We start from the raw sequence: 22,063 nt of genomic DNA on the forward strand, positions 1-22,063 counted from the left end.
GTTATTTTAGCAACACTGACGCAGAGATTGAACCATCCACACACAGCTTGATGCAAGTCGCGTCCATGGAGGACCCCTCTCCTGTGCTTTCTCATAAAATGCTACCTGTGGGGATTCACCTCCAATTCCCACCTCATCCCCACAACAGAGATGGAGGGTTGGGTGGGGTTTTTCATCACTGAGTCTGCTGCAAGGACTGGGGCAGTGTCCACCACCTTCTTTTCGTCACTCCAGCACAGCTAAGAGCTCACTTGGCGAGCTATGTCCCCTTTCCCCCTCAATCCCCCCAGGCCTCCCTCCCTTCAGCCTGGTGTAGGACTGCCCCATCCCCCCTACCCCATCCCCAGGCCATAGGCACTGCCCCAGGCCCAGGTACCCTGGGCAGGAAGCTGGCAGAGACCAGGACCGCTAATCGAACTGGGGCAGATGGTTTTTTACCGAGGAGGAAGTTGACAGTTTCAACTTCAAACAGGGGTGACGCAGGCCCCGCACTGCCTGCTCCCCTGTCCCACCCCTGCCTGAGCCCTGTCCGCCCCGCCCCCTCCTCCCAGAGAGGGAGACACAGGGCCAGACAACCTCAACTTGGGCGCTGAGCTTGCGGAGGCTGAGGCAGGAGGAGGCCGCGCCCATGGGGTCTCAGCATCCGCCACTGGCCGCCCTGTACCTGCTGGAGTTGCTGGGTGAGTACCCCTTCTGGGGCGTCTGCTGGGGGTACCTGGGCTCGGGGTACAAGGAAGCAGATGTCAGCATCAGATCCCTCGGTCTGACTCAGGCCCGCATGTCGCCTCTCTGGAGTATCATGGAGGGTTGGGGCCACAGGATCCCTGTCTTATCCCCCAGCCCCAGCTTGGTCCTGGGCCCTGCTTGTCCCACCACAAGGGCCCTACCTCTCCTTCTCTCTTGCACTTTTGGAGGGTTGGGGACCTTACTGTCCCCTTCCAGGTGGAATCCATCCTCAGATCAGGCTCTGAGCCTAGAATTCAAGTTGTCCAGCTCTCATTCAATGCCGGCTTCCCTCTGCAGCTACCCACCCTCACCCCTGCCTTATGAGTGTCCAGCTTTACTTGGGGGCCTCCAGGGACAGGAAAACTCACCGTCTCCTGGGCAGTTCTAGTGATGCTTTGGACAGGGCGGGCCGAGGCCGGGTGGGGACCGGATCTCAGTTGAGCAAATGTCAAAAACATAAGTCTTAGTTCCTAGTCGCTCTGTTTTCATCCCAGGGGCCTCAGCCAGGCCTCCCAGCCAGAGGTGAGCTCACACTGGGTCTGCTGTCACTCCAGACCTGGATGAGGGACTTTCTAACTCTTACCCAAGGGTGACTGTGGAAATGACCTGGGGCCTCTGGAAAAGCTGGCTGGGGAGAAGATTTGGGGTGGGTGAGCCTGGGGCCTCCTGTCTGCCGGAGGGGAGATGGTGGAAGAGGCAGCCCTCCACCCCTGAGGTCTTGGGACACTAGCTCGGGACTGGAGCCCTGCTGCTGGAGCATCACCGACAAGGGCCAATGGGGAGGATCCTGAGCAAGCGGGAGACGGGGGAGAGCTGTGTACTTTGTGGTCTGAACTCTGGGGTTGAAGTTTGGCCCTGTACGGCCCAAATAGGACTCGAGCCTCTCCAGGCTTCTACCTCCTTATTTATAAAATGCAGGGGGTGAATTAGGTGAGATCTGACCACTTCTCAAGGGTTTGGAAGGTGTGGCATTTGAGAGAGGTGATTGACTCAGGACAGGAACAGGTGAGAACAGATGGCAGCTTGAAGCTTCCCAGTTTAGGAGGAAAGGGCTCAGGGGACATAGCCTGCTTAGTGGGGCTCCTCAGCCCCTCCTAGAAAAGGGTGTGTATGTGTGAATATGTGTGTGAGTACATGTGTGTGTTTTCATAGCAAAACATGACTTCTGCATGTAACTTGCCTTCCCCCCGGGCAGTGGTGATGGCTCATGTGCACACATATTCTCATGACTGTTCTTCCGTGGATCTGCAGGTGATGCAAAATGCCTTCTGTCCCCAGGGTGGAGGCTGAGGGATGGGCCCTGGTTACTTTCCAATAGCCTCCTGAGCAGTTGCTGTGGCCTCCTTGACCCTGGAGATTCCAAAAACCAGGGTTCTAAGCCTCCCCCTTCCCTGGTGGCTCAGGGAAGGGAGAGATAAAGGCGGTAAAGAATCTGCCTGCAATGCAGGAGACCTGGGTTCGATCCCTGAGTTGGGGAGATCCCCTGGAGGAGGGCATGGCAACCCACTTCAGTATTCTTGCCTGGAGAATCCCCAGGGACAGAGGAGCCTGGCGGGCTACAGTCCATGGGGTGGCAAAGAGTCAGACACAACTGAGCGACTAAGTACACAATCCCCACCCCCACCCTCCAAGCTTTTCCTGTGGACTCTGACCCCACTGGGTCAAGGGTCTGGCCAAATTCCCAGCTGAAGGTGGGGATGGGATCCTTCTCTGCAGGCCTCCCCCTGAATCCCATCAGGGGCAAGGCTGTTGGCAGGATCAGGCCCAGCGGAGCCCAGAGTCCAAAAGGCAGGGCCCTCACCAGAGTATAAGAACCATCTGGAAGTCCAGGAGCACAGGGCTCCCAGTGTGTATGTGTGTGGGTGTAATTGATGGATAATAAACATTTCCACTGTTCAGTGGGTCACAGCTTAAGAAATACTTTGAAAGCCATTTGCTTCTGAAAGCGTCACAACAGCCTAGTAAGCAGGTAGCCTAGTAAACAGCCTAGTAAGCAGGGCCCATTGCCCCCATTTTACAGTGTGGAAAACTGAAGTCCAGGAGGAGCAGCTGGTGAGCTTCAGAGCCCCCCCCAGCCCAGCGCTCCGGCTCCCACGGAGCCCCTCTGTGGCCCCGGCCAAGAGCAAAGACACACCAAAGCCACTCCCACGACTAGGAAAATGGCCGCAGGACACGACCGCCACCAGCAGACAGGCAGCCACCAAGGACTGGGGACACCTAGGCCTGGGTTGGGCTGGGCTGGAGGCAAGCAGCACAGGGGCCCTTCAAGCTGTTCTAAGCAGAGATGACCCAATGCCAGGGCCCTGGGGACGCTTCGGCCTCCTGTCTGGCCACCAAAGTTGTGCCCGTGGCTTGGGGACCTTTGGTACATGGAGATACCACGGCCTGCTTTCCTCCACAGCTGCTCTTAGCTTCAACCTGCCGGGAGCTCACCTGCTGCAGGTGGGGCATGGAGGCAGCTCTGATCACTACCCAGCCACTCGGGTCTAGCCACCAGGGTTCCAGAAACTGACACTAAGGCGCGGTAAAGTCATGGACTCAGCAGTCTGAATTCTGGTCTCCTCCCTTGCCAGTTAGGTGGCTATGGACCCGTCCTGTAAGTTTCAGTGTCCTCCTATGCAAAATTCAAATGATAATCGCACCTGTCTTATAGCGATTTGTAAGGATTAAATGAATCAATGAATGTAGATTTCAGTAGGAACATTAGCTTGTATAGTAAGTGCTCAGTAAGCATTAATAATAATAACTAATTAATTTATATAGTAACATAATTATATAACTTATGTATCATTTATACATAATAAATTCTCCAGGCAAGAATACTGAAGCGGGTTGCTACTTCCTTCTCCTGGGGATCTTCCCAGCCCAGGGATTGAACTCAGGTCTCCTGCATTGCAGGCAGATTCTTTACCATCTGAACCACCAGGGAAGCCTATGTATACATAATACATAATAAATATATAAATTTATTATATACTTTATCATAAAGATTATTTATTGTTTATTATGTGAATTTATTATTATCATTATTATCAGAGTCAACAAGAAACCAGGTGAGGCAGGACCCAGTGGGGAAGACTTGAGCCTAGCGATCAGTCTTTCTGTCCTCCAATCCTCCTGTTCTGGCTAATGATTCGTTCATTTCTTCATCTCCATATGTTTATTGAGCATCTACTATGTGTCCAGTTCTGTGTAAAGCTCTGGGGGTACAGCAGTGAACCGGACAAGAGCCTCCATTATGGAGGGAGCACCCAAAATTTTACAAATTTCTGAATTTTGTCATTAGTGTGATGAAGGAAACAGTAACCGCTGAGCCTCTGGGACCAGGTTCACGTTTGACGGGGCCCCCAGTCTGAGGGGCTGCTCTCTGATGAGATAATGTCTCATCTGAGACCCGAATGATGGAAGCATCCAGTCAGGCAGGGAAAAGTGGGAGGAGTGATCCAGGCAGAGGGCACGTGGAGGGTGAAGGCAACAAGCAAGACAGGTCTAGAGGGGCTGGATGTCCACAGTGGAGGTGGGGAGAGGGGGTGCCCACTGACAGCCAGCCACCTGGTCTGAAGTCTCAGGCTGCAGAGCTGAGGCCATTGTGCAAGGCCTCAAGAGGCTCTGAGTGCAAAGAATCAGGCCCCCAGAAGCCCCGAACTCCCCACCTCCAGCGGGGAGCAGGGGACCTGGGAGCTCAGAGCCCCTACTGACCCCTCTGGTCATTCAGTCCTGTGCCAACAGCTCAGAGGGGTTTCCCTGCAGCAACCAGGGGACCACGGAGGGACTTCGCCATCCTACAAAATTGATTGACTGCCTATTCTATGTGCTTGCATGTGGGTACCTTGTGAGCTTGTGTGTGTGTGTGTCCGTGCGCACTATATGTGTGCCTGTGTTGTGCGTGCACACGTGCAAAGGCCAGTGGGGCTTTGAAGCAATGCAGAACCGGGTTTGATGTCTTTGAGATCACTCACAAATGACAGGAGCATGCCTCTGAGACTCAGCCTTCTCACCTATAAAATGGGGATAACCACTGCGCCCATCTCAGTGGATAATTGTTATCCTTAAATCTGGTTCATTCATTCATTCAGACAGCAAGTATTTATCGAGCACCTGTTATTCTCAGTGCCAGGGATACAGCAGTGAACACTCAAAATTCCTGTCCAGCTGGAGCTGACATCGTAGTCGGAGGTGTGATGGGGAGATAGACAAGAGACAAGATAAGTCAAGGATTATATTGGTGTTAGGAGGTCAGGAGTGATTTGGGGTAGGGGGTTAGGGCCTCTGGGGGCTGTGCTGTACCAAGAGAGGGTGCAGTGGGTCTCATAAGAAGATCACATTTGAGAAAATACACGTAGGAAGTGAGTGATTCCACTGCACCATACGGGCCCAGGAAGGAAGGTGGCAGTCACATGTAGGCTGGTGGCAGGGCAGCCATGAAGGCCTCCCTGAGGATGGGGCATTTTCTCCAACAAACTCGAGGCACCTGGGGCTAAGCCAAGGAAAAAGGTTGCTGAGCACCCTGGATAGAAACGGGACCTCTCCAGGTCCGCAAGCCGTTATCTTGAACCTCTGGCCGGATGCGTTTGGAAACTCAGAATTTTCCAGGCGGTGGAAGGTACTGTTGTGTATGTGCTGTGTGCTCACAACACACAAGGAGGTCTGGGCGACACGCTGTAATCAAACACATTCCCATTTCTGCAGTGAAACTACATTTGCGCACTAAAAGCATAAAGACCTTCCCACCAAATGTGTCAGAAAAGACTTCGTTTCGGCTTTGAATTGCAGACAGGGTGGGGGCCGTGGCCCAGTGTTACTTCCTCTAACTACCGCTGTCACCACTCCTGCCCTGTCATTGCTGTGTACCCCTGGGGAGCTTGACCCTCACATTCCCACAGGAACCCTGGTACTCCCTTCTCCCTGGGAGCACAACTGGGAGATGTGTGGTGGGAACAGAATGGGAAATCGGTGACGGTCGGCAAAGGCAAAAAGGGTCCCACAAACACCCCTGTGGAGTGAAGCCCTCCTTCTCTGTGGCCTCAGTTTCCCCATCTGTACCTCGGGGCCAGCAGGCTCTGGGGTCTCCCAGTGGTAGAGCCCCATAGGGGTCTGTCAAATGATGGTGATGGGGGTTTCTGTCCTGACCCTACCACCAGCGGGCTGGGTGACCTTAGGCTAGTCGCTCAGCCTCTCTGAACATCAGTTTCTTGATCTGAAAGTAGAGATGGACTCCGTCCCTTCTTCACAGGGCTGTGGATGGAAAGGACGAGCCCTTGTGCAGGCTTTGGAGTAAGTGAGGCTCTGAAAAGAAAGGAGGGCTGGTCCGTGTGACAGTGGAACCACATCCACATACGGCAAGTGTGAAACTCATGCAAATTCAATCAGACACACAAGGGCACCAGAGAGAGCGTGGAATCGCAGTTCAGATACGAAGGCCGTTCTGCCCAGGAGCTGCTCGCTGTCGCTCATTGGCGCAGGCTCTGGGTGGGTGAGATGAGAGACCCGAATCCGCTGCTCCTTCTGTGGGCTCCAGCCCCCAGGCTTCTCCTGGCATGAGTCCTGTGTGATTCTCTGAGCGTTTTGCACATAAAAAGTCCTCTAACCAAAAACCAACCCTTCATCTGGTGCTGCACCAGAGAAACAGAATTTTGGCCCTTTGTGATCTTTGTTTCCCTGAAGCCCTGATACAGATTCAGGCTAACAGGGCTCCAGTGACAAGTGTCGTGCCAGAAAATCAGGATTCCTGGCCGCCTGACCCAGCCCCTCATCAGAGGCCGAGGGAAGGAAAATACAGAAAGCGCCCCAAAGGCAGTGGACATACTGTGTTTGCTGTAAATTGATGAGAATGTTAGGGACCATTAAATTTAATCCCCAATTAAATGGGGAAACTGTTAACGGAAAAAAGGGAACATCTGACTTCCTAACCATACTAAATTGGTCTGTCAGTTTCCTTATCTGGAAAACAGAGTGAAGACAAAACCCCATGATTGAGGATGTAGGGAAGAAATGGGGTCTCCCGTGTAAAACCCTGGTCCGGGGGTCTACATGGGATAAGAGGTGGCTGTCCCTGTTTTTATCACCAGTGAAGTCCCAGCGCCTCCCTGGGATCCCCGTGCCCACTGGACCCTCGCAAGGCAGGGCTCCCCAAGGCGGGCCTCACTCTTGCCTCCATTTCTCAGTACATAGGGGCTGAGAGCAGAGGTGCTCGAGGGTCCAGGAGGGCCCACGGGTGGGTCTGAGGCCGGCATCAAGGGTACAGTCTCTGAAGCCAGCACCCTGAGCCAAGTTCAGGCTCTGCTGTAAAGTGGAACCAATAATACAGGCCCACCAGCTTGCATCTGCAATTCCAAAAAGTATTTGTAAATTTCCAGCAAATGCATACACTGCAAATCCTGACCTGAATGAATAGGAGACTATTTATAATCTTCACGCATCCCACTTGGTGTGAAAATTCATATGTTTTGCTGCAGAAACCATCATATATTTGCAGCTGAGGCTCTGCAGATGTTGGGGGACAGTAGGGTGCCCCAAGGACGCTAGCAAACCTGGATAGAACTGACTGCCCTTGGGCTCACGGCAACGCAGCCAGCCCCGCATGACCAGAAATAGAGTTAAGTCAATCAGTCGTGTCTGACTCTGTGACCCCATGAACTGTAGCCTGTCAGGCCCTCTGTCCATGGAATTCTCTAGGCAAGAATACTGGAGTGGGTAGCTTTTCCCTTCTCCAGGGGATCTTCCTGATACAGGGATTGAACTCAGGTCTCCTGCATTACAGGCAGATTCTTTACTGCCTGAGCCACGGAAAACTTGTTTTTCAAAAATATCTCCATCTTGGGATTTTTTATAAAAAAGAAAAGCAAGGGACTTCCCTGGTGGTCCAGTGGTTAAGACTGTGCTTCCACTGCAGGGGACACAAGTTTGGTTCCTGGTCAGGGAACTAAGATCCTGCATGCTATGTATGAGGCCGAAAAATAAATAAGAAGAGGAAAAAGAAAACAAAAAGAAACCTTTAAAAATAACGGGCTCCCCTCCCCAACTTTTTTAACACTTTGCTGAGAAAATAAAACTCATCTGTGGCCTGATGCAGCTCAAAGTGTTGTAGTAGAGGGAGCCAAAGGGAGAACCATCCAGAATGGGGGGCCGGGGGAGGGGACGGGTGCAAGAGGAGAAGCAAGGGAGGGGATGAGTGCATAAAAGTCTCAGAGTTGCTTTCAGAAATTCATTTACTCCCACCCAAAACCTCCTTAGGGCAGCAGGGTCTAAACAGCTAAATCTCTGCAAAGGCAGAGATGAGGAGAGGAGCTCGGGGAGCATGAAAAAAACCTTCCTACTGCCTCTCTGGCTTTTTCAGCCCCAAGCTTCCCCTGGCTCGGCCAATCTAAGCCTGAATTAGTGGGGGCTCCGAGGAGAGGTTGGCACGGGAAGGAAGGGGCCTGGCCCTGGCTGCTCGGATTGTGGTGATAGATGATGGATTGGGGAATGGCGCGATACTTCCATGACTAGTGTCCCTTATAGTCTGCAGGGTCCCCAGGCTTCTGCTGCTGCAGCAGCAAAGCCTTGCACCTCTGGTTGCAAGCAGGGGCCAGGCTAAGGTGTAGCCAGGGAGGGGGTCTGAGCACAGTCTGCAGGGTTCAGGGAAGGAGGATGCTGGTCCAGTCCCTGTGAGAAGCAGCTGAAAGAAAGAATGAAAATAAGTTGTGGACAAATCAAAAGCTGGCAGATCCCTGGACAGACAGGAAGAAGCAGCACCCAGGAAGCCTCCCAGTCAGTCGTGCATCTCACCTGCCTACGCCTGCCTGCCTGTGCCTGAGATACATCAGAAACCAGAGATTATAGATCTTGGAAGTTGGAACTGAAAGTAAGGTGAGGGAGGGTGGAATCTAAGGTCATCACTTTACAAACAAGGAAACCAAACCCAGGGAGGTTGAGTGATTTGCCAAGATCACACAGCAGGGAAAGTCTTCCCATAGGCTCTTTCCCTGACTGAAGGGGATTAAAAATTCACTCCTTCTCATCAGGTTTGCATGCCAGGAATACGCAGGAATCAGTGAGACACAGAGCAGGCCAGCACAGGCTTCCACTGAAGGGAAGGGAGGCAGCTCAGCTCAGCGTCAAAAGCACAGACACTGTGCCAGGTGGCCTGGCTTGGAGGCCTGGCCCCAGGGCTCACCAGTTGCTTAACAGGTTATTTAATCTCTCCGTGCCCTCATCTATCAAATGAGAAGGTCAAAATAATAGTGCCAGCTTCACAGAGCTGCGGTAAGGTTTGAGAGAGATCACGTATAAAAATGTCTGGGAGAAAGTACCGAACTATGGAAGTGTTTACGGTGATGGTAGAGGTGGTGGTGATGGCGACAGTGGTGGTGATGGCGACAGTGGTGGCGATTATGTTGAAGGTGATGGTGGCAGCAATGGTGATGGTGATTGTGTTGTGAGGGTGATAGTGGTGATGGCAATGGTGATGATGGTGACAGTGATGGTGACAGTGATGGGGACAAGCAATGTTGCTCCCCTGAGGCCAGTCAGGCTCACAGAAGGAAGGTGAAGCTCTGGATCACATAGATGCCTTGTCTCCACCGGGCGTTTTCTCTTTTAGACTTGTCCTTGGTTCTCAGGTTGTGCAGTCTTTCCTGAGGATGTTCTCTGGCTGTTCCATGTGAGATCGGCAAGGATGGTCAGGCCCAGTCCCTGCCCTCAGGGGCTTCGGGGTCTGGAGGCTCCAGCAGCAGGGTCAGGGTCTAGGTCATGTCCATTTCTGCTCGTTTGTCTGTTCTGAGGACTTGGCACTTTGGAGGCCCAGATCGGTGGCAGAAAGCAGAGAGGTGGGTTTGGAAGGCAGACTTGTGGTCCGAACCTAGGATCTAGTGGTGTCACCCTGAACAGACATCTATATTGAACACATATTCAGCTCACATTATGGGGCCGTGTGAAAGATGAACAACCATATCTGTAAGGAACTACCCTCCCGAGGGCTGAGTATACAGTAGGTGTTCAGTAGTTGGTAGCTGCTGTTAACAAAGGTTGGCTGTGGTGACTTTGGGAATACGAAGTTCCCAGGTGGGAAAGGGGGGCAGTGAGCCCTGTGATCCAGCTCTCCAAGCATCCAGACATGGACCCCTCCCCCTGAGAAAACCCCCAGGCAGGTCTGCAGTCCACCCACCTGGGCCACAGGCCCAGCCAGCTCCACAACCAGCAACACCAGATCTGAGCATGGAATGCCGGATGGAGAATGCTGGCCAGGAAGGCCCTGGGCCAAGGCTTCCACATAGATTGCTTCATCTCATCCTCATGACATTGCTATAAAGCTGGTCCCTTTCTTGCTCCCATGCCACAGACAAGGAAACTGAGGCTCAGAGGGGCCAAGGATGTGGCAGAGGTCTTACTCAGACCCCGCGAAGGGCCTCAGTGCCTGAGAAAGTTTCCTGCAGCATTGAGCACCAAAGGGTGGATCTTTAGGTCCCCTCTTCTCATGAATGCCACTTCAAGCTGCCTCAACTCTCAGGGTTTAGCCAAAGAAATGACTCCCTAAAAGTAGACAGCCCCATTCCCACTGGGAATTGGCACCGAGAGAAGTAAGAGGTCAGGGGTGAAAGGTTAGGGCAAAACAAAGGGCCTCCTGCCTCCTCGTCACCAAGTGAGTCAAGTGTCTTCACCATGTCCTCCTGAGGCCATCCTGCCCATTGTAGTGGATTGGATGATTGATAGCTGGCCAACCCTCTCCCAGCTGAGAGCAGAGCTCTGGGCCTGACACGGTCTCTGCATTAGAAATACCCTCCCTTTCCGAGGCCCAGGACTCTCAGGACAGCTATGATGGGCTCTTGCCAGGATGGATGAAACTTACCACAGGCTGCCAAGTCATTGCAAGGAATCTTGGTTGGAAGAGAGGGCAGACTGGTGGGGCGTGACTTCCTTTAAAATTCTACCATCAGCTTCAGAACACTCAGGCAAAACTAGGCTTTTTTTTACAGCCAGCAACAATCTCTCAAAAGCAACTTAAACACAGCCCTTTACTATATGAAGTACCCACCCTGGCCCAATAGCGCCCCCAGTTCCCAGTTGAGAAGCGAGCCCCCGGGGGCAGACAGAAACCAAACCACTTGTTCCACGACTGATGATGCCCAGCAGTAAATGTGGACGGTGGGCTTGGAGGCTGCACAAGTGTGCCATCCCACTCGTATCCACCCATATCAAACCTTTCCCAGCTACCCTTGAGTCAGCTATGAACTTCTCTGCCAAGAGACTGACGATTAGCTGCTTTGACCACTTGCTCCTTCCAGACGAGGCTGGGAGGAAGTGGGACTTCCTAGGGGCCCACATTCCTATTGAAAGAGCCCAGGCAGGAGCCTGGCCAAAGGGTAGACCAGTTCTCCCCAAACACATGTCCACTGGGCTCCTTCACCAACTGACTGCTTGATCTTGGGCAAGTCCCACTGCTTCTTTGAGCTCCGATTTCCTCCTCCTAAACTGGGAGCAGTTGAAGAGAAATTGCTTCGTTTCTATCCTGCCTTGGGAATTCTAGAAAGTAGCAAAATGTCCTAGGTTCCCATGCTGGCTCGTTTCTCAGCTCTCTAGAACTAAGATGTTCAATTTTTTTTTTGATTGAAAGTGACACTCAGGATATTTTTATATTGACACCCAGCGCACAAAAACTGAGCCTTATCTTCACAAAACATGATGCATTCTGACATTCTCTATTCTCGTCCATTTCATTTTTAAAAAAACTGAGGGGACTTCTCTGGTGGGTCCAGTGGTTAAGACTCTGCCTTCCAATGCAGGAGGCATGGGTTCAATCCCTGGTTAGGGAACTAAGATGGGGTGCTGTCAAAAGTTTGAAAAATATTTTTTAAGCTGATGATTGCATTGCTACACAATTTTTAAAAAGTCGATGGTTGCCATGCTGCATATTACTACAGAGGAATAGCAGGAGGAAATCTTTGAGGGGTGTGCAGAACTGTACACCTTGATGGTGACAGTGATCATGCAGATCTATGTGTATGTTTATAGTCCTAGAACTGTGCACTAAAAGAAAATCAATGTCACATGTTCATTGAAAAAGTCAAATTTTAAAGCAAGAAAGAAAATTGATGCTTGCGATGCACAACATTGATTTCATGACCCACCTAAGGGTTACAACCTTCAATGTGAAAACCCCGGACCCCAAACCCCATGACGGCGGCATGGGGCAGAACAGGCCGTTGATCAGGCTGCGGGTAGAGGTGAGGTGGGGAGACGGGAGCAGGGGAGAGACCTCACTTCCTGACCCTCCTCTCTCCTTTCCGCAGTCACTTCCTGCCTCGGAGGGCTCAAGGTGGAGGACCAAGGTAAGGAAGAGCCATGCGGAGAGGGGTCAGGGAGAAGGGCTGCAACTCCACCAGGCTGTAGGGGGACCTACCATCTTTTCATCAGAGTGAATCCCACCTTACAGGGAGAGAGAAAGAGTACACCCCAAACACACGCATGCAGACGCGTGTGTGCACACACACACACACTCACACACCCTAAAGAGGCCCATTTGCAGAGAGCTGCCCTAGACAGCCATAAAGTACCATGCAAATGCTAGTTCTCATGCTAACTATTATTACAGTCTACTCATCGGGTACAGAAAGTATACTGGCCCATAAATGCATTTTGCAAAGTCCTATTTCCTACCCAGTCCTGCCAGATGCTCCCTGGCCAGAGACATTTGCAGCAGAGGCTGCAGAGAGGCTGCTCCAGATTGTGATGTGTGTTAAATGTCTTGGACTTTAATCCTAGAGGTGAGTGTTTCCCAAACAGGGTTCCATGGAACTCGTTGGACAAAGCATAGGCCACACTACATCCCACCTTAGAGCCTGACAGGGGACAGTGGCCTGGTAAAGGCTCTGAGAAGTCCTGCAACGAGGAACTCTGTTAAGCATTTTCAAATCCAGCAGTCCCCAGGCTCCCTTCACCACAGACCTCTCTTTTTCACATGTCGTAAGATAATATCAGGCTGAATGTATTTAGAGATAAATGTAGCAAGAGGGTCTCCTGAAGCTACCAAGTAGTCAGAAGGCGCTGTGGGGTCCTTGGCAGTCCCTGGCCTGGGACCTGGAAGCCTGCGATGACATGCTAACTCCAAATGCTAGCCAGATGGGACCTGCCACACGATTCCACTTATATCACATTTGAGAGCAGGCAGAACTCATCTCTAGTGACAGAAAGCAGATCACTGGCAGCCTGAGGCTGGATTCGGGGAAATCGGCTATGAAGTGGCACAAGGGAACTTCTGGGTGATGGGAAAATTCTTTGACTGGAGCGCGGTGGGGCTGCAAGCGTGTATACATTTGTCAAATTTCATTGAACAGTGCCTTTAAAATGTGTGCCTGCCCCTGTAGATAGATCATGCCTCAATAAAACTAATTTTAAAAGTTGGATAGAGGGAAAAAAATCAGGTGCCGGGCCCAATCTGGGGTCTATTGAAAGAGAATTTCAAGGTGGGGGGCAGGGAGCGATTCTGCTGGGCAGTGGGTGCTGAGAACTCCTTGCTCACTGCTCCAAGTTCCCCTGGGGTCTTGAGCCCCATCCTCCTGGACCTGGTTTTTAAGGGACCACGTGGAACCAGAGCAGCACCAGCAAGAGTTTCTGGAAAGTCCCTGAAGGGACCCCAAGGACAAAACTCACGGGAGGAGCCAAGCTGGCGGGAGGATCCCGTGGGTAGAGGCAGCCTGGCTGACTTGGGGACCCAGGTGGGGCGGGCACAGGGAGGGGCCCCTGGGGAGGACCCTGTCCGGCCTGACCTCCCACTTGCCATCTCTCTGACTCCTAGGGCCCCCTGTGAGACTAAGCAGCTCTGGCTCACGGTGTCAGGGCCGTCTGGAGGTCTACCAGGAGAGAGAGTGGCGCGCGGTGCAGAGCCAGAGCTGGGGCCAGCGTCCACCCCATCAGGTGAATCCCAAGCCGTTCTCGAAGCTGTGCCAGGAGCTGCAGTGCGGGGACCCTTTCGTCCTCTCTCCCCTGCGTCACTTCACAGAGAAGCCATTACGGAACTTCGTGATCTGCCATGGACAGCTGGCGTCCTTCTCCAACTGCACTCGCAGCAGGGAAAGCTGGGCGGACTCTCTGGCCCTCATCTGCTTAGGTGGGTGACTAGCCGGCCCAGTGGGTTCCCTAGGCCTGGGCAGCCTCCCTGCCCATGCCTGTGACCTGGAGCCTGAGCAAGCAGGTGGAAGGGGTCACCGATTTACAACCAACCCCTCAGAAACATGCACTTGTGGGGAACAGGAAGGGGAGAGCAGAGAGGGTGCTGGCCCCTGTCTGGGGATGGAAAAGGTAGAGGAACTGGTTCTGCCAATGGCTACCTTCATTGTCTACTCTTAACCTCTATTTTCCCAGCTGTAAAATGGGCTGGCACTCGCCGGAGGCTAACGTATGGGTCAAGTGGGTTTAATGGCGCCTGTGGTACTTATATCATGACTTCCAGTTCTTTCTCAACACTGACAGTTGCCCCCAGCTCTCCCCACACCCTCTCCTCTTCCAGGGGCCCCAGCCTCTCCCTAACCAGAGCATCTTTTTGCAGAGCCACCGAGGACAACAGCTCCTCCCACGACCTCCCCACCCACAACCACTCCGGAGCCCACAGGTAAAAGGATTCTGAGGGCTCTGGGGGTAGGGTGCTGGATGTTAGCAAATAAAAACACAGGATGTTTATGCTTGAGTTTCAAGTAAGCATGAAAAATTGTAGCGTATGTTCCATGCAATATTTGGGACCTCACCACCTCCTACAGTCATCAGCCAGTCACTCGTTCCTCTGTGTATTAGAACCACAGAGCAAGGAAGGTCTGGCTGCTGGTCATCAGCGCTCAGTCCCTGACCCCTCCCTTCTCTCCCCTAGCACCTCCCAGGTTTCAGCTGGTGGCAGAGCCCGGGGGCCTGCGGTGTGCTGGCTTGGTGGAGTTCTACAGCGGTGGCCTGGGCGGCACCATTGGCATCGAGTCGCAGGATGAGATCAAGGACCTGGGGCAACTCATCTGTGCAGAGCTCCAGTGTGGCTCCTTCCTGAAGCCCCTGTCAGTGACTGAGGCAGCCTGGACACCAGAGCCAGGAGACCACAGGCCCTTGCCAATCCGCTGGGAGATCCAGAATCCGAGATGCGCCTCCCTGGAGCAGTGCTTCCGAAAAGTGCAGCCCCGGGTGGATGGCCAAGCTCTTGGCCTCATCTGTTCTGGTGAGTGGTAGCCGACTGAGACCCACGGGCGTCCCCACGTGGTCACGTCACTTAACACACGTTCCTGAAACCCCAGCATGCAGCGCAGGGCACTAGTGCTATGGAGAACCCAGGGAAACGGAGAGCTGATCGTTGGCCTCTGAGAGGTAGGGCGGTCGTGGGGTGGAGAGCACACCCGAGGCCCTGGGAATCTCCACAAAGTAAAGCAGAACAGGCCCGAATGTGCCACTGCCTCGGCTGCCACTTGGGGAGGGTCAGGACTTTCAGGAGGAGGCAGGGTCTTTTGGTGGTTTTGATGGATCATGGCTTGTGTCAAAGGCCCAAGAAGGATGGAGCACTTGGAGGAGACCAGCCTTGCAGGAGGGGAGTTTACGCGACTGAGACAGATGAGGCTGGAGCAACAGTAACTCATAGGAGGTAGAGAGAGGGCAGAGTGGAGCCCCCAGGGGCTTCCTGCAGAGGCTGCTGAGTCATACGCTGCCACCCTGAAGAAACTAGCGATGCTGCTGTGGTTGAGGCAGGAGCCCAGAGGCCGGGCTGGGGGATCCCAAAACCAGGATCAGTAGAGAAACAGGATAAAGGACCAGAGGTCAAATTAAGGGTAAGTACAGCAGACCTCAGCAGGTAGTAGCTCCTATCACAAATGTTCTAGTAAAGTCCAGACTTAGTAAAGTCCACTTATATCACACTGGGGACCATTCAGGGCATTCCATCCTTTTCACAACAGGCTTAGGAGGTGGATGCTATTGTTATCCCCACTTTACAGATGGGAAAGTTGAGGCTCTGAGAGATTAAATTTCTTATTCAGCATCACAGAACACTAGCTGGGGTTTCCATTCAAGTAGCATCACTCCAGAGTCTGTAGTATAAACCTCGGTTACTCCAAGTGTGGAGGGCTTCCCAGATAGCTCAGTGGGAAAGAATCTGCCTGCCAATGCCGGAGATGTGAGTTTGATCCCTGGTTTGGAAAGATCCCCCAAAGGAGGAAATGGCAACCCACTCCGGTATTCTTGCCTGGGAGATCCCAAGGACAGAAGAGCCTGGAAGAATACTGTCTATAGGGTCTCAAAGAGTCGGATACAACTGAGCGACTGAGCACATGTGTGTGCACACACATGCATACACTCCAAATGTGGTCCTGGACTAGCAGCTTCATCTGACTGGTTAGAAATGCAGACTCCCAGGCCCCACCTTCCATCTACTAATCAAGATTTGCATTTCAGCAAAGTCTCAGGGGTTCATGTGCACTAACCTGGGAAGCATTGCTCTGGAACACGGGCCCATCCTGCAAGCAGGAATATCCCCAAAACACTGGATTCATGGTGTGAATTAGTAAAATGCTGCCCCCTCCAGGCAGAAGTAGTCCCCAAGGATCTCTCGGCCAGAGGAGGGGAAAAACCTGGCTGGCTCACAGGCTCACCCACCACTCTGCTCTGAGCCCTCTTGCAGGCTACAACCTGCAAAGCCATACCCAGAGGGCTTGCCTTTGATTTTTTTTTTTTTTTTTTTCTGAGTAGAAGATTTACTGGAGCTTTGAAGATAGATGTTGCTATAGCAACTGGCCACAGCTGGTAAGATCACAAAGTGCTCAGACCTGAGCACACATGGGCCTCCAGGCCAAACGGACAAGCAGACATCAATGATTTTCTGTTGCGCCAGGCCCTTTTATGAAAGCCAGTCCCTTCAGGCTTGAGGCCTGGGCAGCAGGATTCCTGGGTACGGTTCCCAGCTCTGAATCTCCGGGACTCAAAGCAGATGGTATTTCTCATCCCCAGGCCTCAGTTTCCCCTCTCTGAAAAGCCCTCCCACTTCCCAGGGAGCAGCAAGAGAATGAGAGGATGTTTCAAAGAGGGAAGCAGACCCAGATGGAGCATATTTCTCACTTCTCACTTCTCTTACTGCCACCTGTGTGGGGGATGATGGCAGCTGGGGGCACTGCCAGCAGACACTGCTTCCCCTGCTGGCCTTTTCACTGAAAGTGCCCAAGCTGTTGAGCTGCCCAGAGGTGCCAGGGACAGAACTTGATGGAGAAAATTCCAAAGAGGATGCCAGAGGAAGGGAAAGGCAGAAAGGAAGGCAGTCCCACGTGGTTCCCAAGCCCCCCCCCCCCCCTCCAGACCTGGGCCCTGTTAGGGCCCACACTTGGCCAGTGTCACGGGGTCCCAGTGGCCCGGTATGCAGGCTTGGGGCCCACGGAGCTCCGGCCGAGCCCACCACCTCACCTCCCATTGCTTTCCCCCCAGATTTCCAGCCCAAGGTGCAGAGCCGCCTGGTGGGGGGCAGTGACACGTGCGAAGGCTCCGTGGAAGTGCGCCAGGGCCAGCAGTGGGGCACGCTCTGCGACAGTTCCTGGGCCAAGGGCACCGCACGGTGGGAGGAGGTGTGCCGGGAGCAGCAGTGCGGCAACGTCAGCTTCTACCAGGGGCTGGACCCCAGTGAGAAGACCCTGGGGGGCTTCTACTGTCCCCCGGGGATACTGTCCCGCTGCCACCAGCTTATGGAGAAAAGGTCACACTGCAAAAGGGTGTTTGTCACATGTGAGTTGGCCATGGTCCGTGGTGGGTAGAGGGCGGTTCTGGATTTTTGATCTAAGACTCAGTCAATGAGCATTATTTCTGAAGAACAGGTCCAGGGACTAAAGAGAGAGGGCCCTAGGACAGGATGGAGAGACGACAAGTGGGGGAGAGGGGACCGTGTGCTCAGACAGCAATGAGCAGGAACCATCAGGGGAAGACTGGCTGTAATTGTCAGGAGGCTAGTGAATAATAGGGCTCTTATTCCGTCTTCTGCTCTTTCAGGTGGATCTTAGGAAAGCAAGGGATGGGGTACACCTTTGCTATATACTAATGGCAATGGACTAATATACAAAAGAGAGAAATGGATGGGTGGACGGCTATTAGTAGATGAAGGCAAGGCGATCACTCATAAGTAACTGGAAAACGGTGGAAAGTTGATAGCAGAAGTGGTAAATGAGAGCTGGATGATCAGTTGTGAGATACTAAATGGTGGCTAAATGAACAGGGAGCAGAGGATTTCAGAGATGGATAGACAGCCAGCCAGAGAGAAAACCGCCTCCTGCACATGCTGGCCAATTCCTAGGGGACGCCAGTCAGCCAGCCAGGAGCTTCCCTCGAATGGACAGCTTTGATGCACCCCCCTCCGCCTGCCCCTGGGCCAGGACTGACCCCACTCTGCCCCCTGCAGGCCAGAACTCCAGCCGAGCGGGCCTGGGCGCCGGCACCGTGATGAGCATTATCCTGGCCCTCGTGCTTCTGGCGGTGCTTCTGGTCGTGTGTGGCCCCCTGGCCTACAAGAAGGTCGTGAAGAAATGTAGGTGATGGTGCCCTGAGCCGCCTCCCTCTGAAGCCCCTGCCGGGGAGGGGTGCACGTCAGCCCCGCAGGGGAGGGTCCCTGCCTCCGGAGAGCCGGCTGGGCGCCCCTCGTCTTCACCGCCCAGCCCTGCCCCTCCGTCTCCTGCCCACTGGCCCTTCTCTACTCCAAGCAACAAGCAGGAAAATCACTGATTCGCCCATCCCTGAGGCCCAGAGAGGGACCCCACTCCAGGCCCAAGGGAGGGTGTGGGTATTCTTTAGACTGTGATGGGTCCAGAGGGTCTGACTTCAGAAGACAGGTGTCCCAGGTCGACTCCACCACTTTGCAGCTGATGGAGCCACTTCCTGCCGGAGCTCTGCATGTTTTCCCATCCAAGGAATGGGCAAGGGCAGACCCGGTAAATGCAGTAGGTGTCATCTTGGCCTTGCAGAGCTCGGAAGACAATCTTTTGGAGACGAGGCTGTGAGATTAGAGAGGCGGGTGGGAGAAAGCCCAGAGGTGGGCAGTGTCGGCTGGGTCCCTGGCGGCCCTCCCAGGTCTGAATTCTAGTTCTACCCACCTTGTGCTGTTTCTCCTGGAAAATCAGCCGCTTGGCATGCACCTGCTGCCTCCTCCCTCCTTCCCTGTCCCCCTCCCCTACGCCTTCCCTCAACTCCTCCACCCGCATCCTGATGTGCCTTTTGCCATCTGTCACCCAGTCCGCCAGAAGAAGCAGCGCCAGTGGATTGGCCCGACGGGAATGAACCAGAACAGTAAGTATCCCCTGGAGGCAGGGTCCTCCCGGGCCGGGGCCAGCGTCCTCGGGGCTCCGGAAGGAGGGGGTGGAACAGGGCCATGGGTCACTGCTGACCGCAGATGGAGCCAGTGGAGGCCAGTGGCCTCCAACTCCACTGTGTTCGTCTAAGATGTGCCTGTGGCCGCGGGCTAGCAGGTGGTACTCAGAAAAGAGGAAGCCATGATCAAAGAGACTTGGGAATCAGTGAATTAAGCAAAGCTAGACATAATTCTTAACTTCAGAACTGTCAGAGAACCTTCACAGGCCTTTTTGGGTGGTTCATCTTTCCAAAACGGGCATATGTGAAGAAGGGTGGTCCAAGCTAGATTTTTCATGGAGTGTCTTTATCACGGGCAGACTTTACAAGGCCAGTTTTAAGACGTTAGGATGCAGCCAACACAACCCCCACCCCTGGTCCCCATCGTCTTTCTTTCTGGCCACAGTCGGAGCACTTTTGTGGGTAGAACCACAGCCTTCCTCCTGTCTCCACCCCACATCCTCCCCTTTCACACGTCGAAGGCCAAATCCTTCAACTGTGTTGTCAAGTCTTTCTTACAAGGTAAAAACGCTCAGCTCCAGGAGGGCAGGGACCGTATTTGCCCTATCACTCATGTCCCAAATCCCTGATTGATCAATGATTGAGGACTGACCGACTGAAGGCCTGCCCACCAATCAGCTTGCTGGCCGACCCAAAGCTGCTCTGAAAGTCTGAGCGCTGGGACATCCCCGTTGGTCCAGTGGTTAAGCCTCCGCCTTCCGACATATGTTCCATCCCTGGTCGGGGGCCCACATGCCATGGGGTGTGGCCAAAAATTTTGTAAAAAAATAATAGAAATGAAAGTTTGAGCCCTGCTAGAATGAGCATCCCTAGGAAGAAAGGAAAAAGAAGTATGTACCGAAGGATTTCTGGGTGTCCTTGCCCCCTCTCCCCGTCCCCATGTTACACAATGGGAAGAGGAAACTGGAGTTCTAGGCCCCAGTCGGGGAGGAGGAGAACAGAACAACACATCTAACCACACCGTCTCCTGCACCTACTCAGTGTCTTTCCATCGCAACCACACGGTGACTGTCCGGTCCCAGGTTGAGAACGCCACGGCCTCCCACGTGGAGAACGAATACAGTCAGCCTCCCAGGAACTCCCAGATCTCAGCTTATCCAGGTGAGCACCAGCTGGCGCTCCTAGGAATGACGCCAGGGCCGAACAGAGGGCCACGTGGTTGCCCAGAGGGAGAAGGGAGGCCGAGCGGGGCGGGGCGGAGGATCAAACTGCCCCTTTGACGGCTGGTCACGGCAGGTAACGGAAGGCATACATCCTTAACGGGCCCCTCAGCTGGAGAGAAGAACGTGCCAGGATGTCATTAAACCCCAGCTCCGCTGTGACCCAAAGGACCTGTTTCTCAATAAATGAGCCCCCTCGGCAGAACAGAGCCATCCACCAGCCCCCTCGGCAGAACAGAGCCATCCACCAGTGGCCCACAGGGCCCTGTATTGAATGCTTCCCGGCTGGTACTGACAATTAAGCCGCAGGGAGCCTGGCGCTCAGCATCGTTTGGGGACACTAGCCGATTTGATCACAACACCTGCCGGGCTCTTGAGCCACCAGCTCAGGAAGCCTCTGTGATCTTCCGAGCCCTGAAAGGCCCTCGGCTCTGAGGGGCTGTCTTTGTGTGTCCTGAAGAGATAAGCCTGCTCACGCGGCCTGCTTTCTTTCCGCAGCTCTGGAAGGGGCCCTGCACCGCATCTCCACACAGCCTGATAACTCCTCCGACAGTGACTATGATCTACACGGGGCCCAGAGGCTGTAAGAGGTGAGCCTGGCCCCCGGCAGAGCCCTGGGCATAAGCGCAAGTCCCCCTGGGTCTGCTCACGCTGCCTATCCAGGAACGGGGTAGGGGGACAAGTGCTGAGCCCCGGGGCTATTGTAAAGGAAACATAAGCACCAGCAATTCAGGTGGTGGGAGCCGATTTGACCCTCTGAGCCAGCGGGGTCATGAACCTTAAACTCTACCTGGGAAGACCACATGAAAGAGCCCCTCAGGGTAGAGGAATGTTAAGAGGCACAAGCTACTATGCATAAAAGAAATAAGCTACGAGGGTGTATTGTACAGCACAGCAAGAGAGCCAATATTTTATAACAATCATGTTGCTGTTCAGTCGCTAAGTTGTGTCCGACTCTTTGTGACCCCATGGACTATAGCACGCCAGGCTTCCCTGTCCATCACCAACTCACGGAGCTTGCTCAAACTCATGTCCATCGAGTTGGTGATGCCATCCAACCATCTCATCCTCTGTTGTCCCCTTCTCCTCCTGCCTTCAATCTTTCCCAGCATGAGGATCTTTTCCAATGAGTCAACTTTTTGCATCGGGTGGCCAAAGTATTGGAGCTTCAGCTTCAGCAGTCAGTTGTTCCAATGACTGTTCAGGGTTGATTTCCTTAAAATCTATAAACTTTCTGAATCATGATGTTGTACACCTGAAGCAAATATAATGTGGTAAATCAATATACCTGAGGTTTTAAAAAAGCACCTCTGAAGATGTCCTGCTTGACTTACCCCAGAAGGAGGGCAAAACCACTGTCCCTGATGTTGGGTTGAGGGTTCTGGGCCTGTCCCCCAACTCCTTGAACCATCCCCAGAGTATGAGGTGCCCTCCACCAACACACTTCCTTCTCACCCCACAGATCTGGGACCCGGGAACAAATATTAAGGGCCAGACTTTTCATCCTGAGAATCCTCTGCAGTCACCACTTGGATGTCGCGTCCCACTTCATGCCCGGCAGGACCACGGATGGGACTTCCCAACACATCTCACTGCCCTGCAGAGGCAGGTTCGCTCTGACATCTCCTCACATCTTCACCAGCCCCCGGGAGGACCCCAGCATGGCTCAGCTGGCCCTTCCACGGGTGGAAGCTGTGAAAGGGCAGAGTCTAGAAGCAAGCAGCCTTCCCAAGCAAAGACACACAGGGTCCAGGCCTGGGCAGCTCCCTCCCTCGTCTGTGGACATCGGCTCCCTCTTCAGACTCTGACCCCACGAGGACCCACGGGAAGCCTGCACCTGG

General features: G+C 53.5%; 1 protein-coding gene across 1 annotated transcript; it reads left to right on the forward strand.

Annotated features, from left to right (window-relative positions):
* Positions 1-551: 551 nt before the first annotated feature.
* Positions 552-22,063, forward strand: CD5 (CD5 molecule). Its single transcript, XM_065936688.1, has 11 exons — positions 552-680; positions 11,994-12,032; positions 13,499-13,810; positions 14,249-14,311; positions 14,564-14,896; positions 17,140-17,433; positions 18,101-18,226; positions 18,928-18,981; positions 20,044-20,163; positions 20,721-20,812; positions 21,685-22,063. Exons 1-10 carry the CDS (start codon positions 629-631, stop codon positions 20,807-20,809), a joined length of 1,482 nt encoding a protein of 493 aa, XP_065792760.1. The 5' UTR covers positions 552-628; the 3' UTR covers positions 20,810-20,812; positions 21,685-22,063.

Source organism: Muntiacus reevesi, chromosome 5, assembly GCF_963930625.1.
Source record: "Muntiacus reevesi chromosome 5, mMunRee1.1, whole genome shotgun sequence".
Taxonomy (NCBI): domain Eukaryota; kingdom Metazoa; phylum Chordata; class Mammalia; order Artiodactyla; family Cervidae; genus Muntiacus; species Muntiacus reevesi.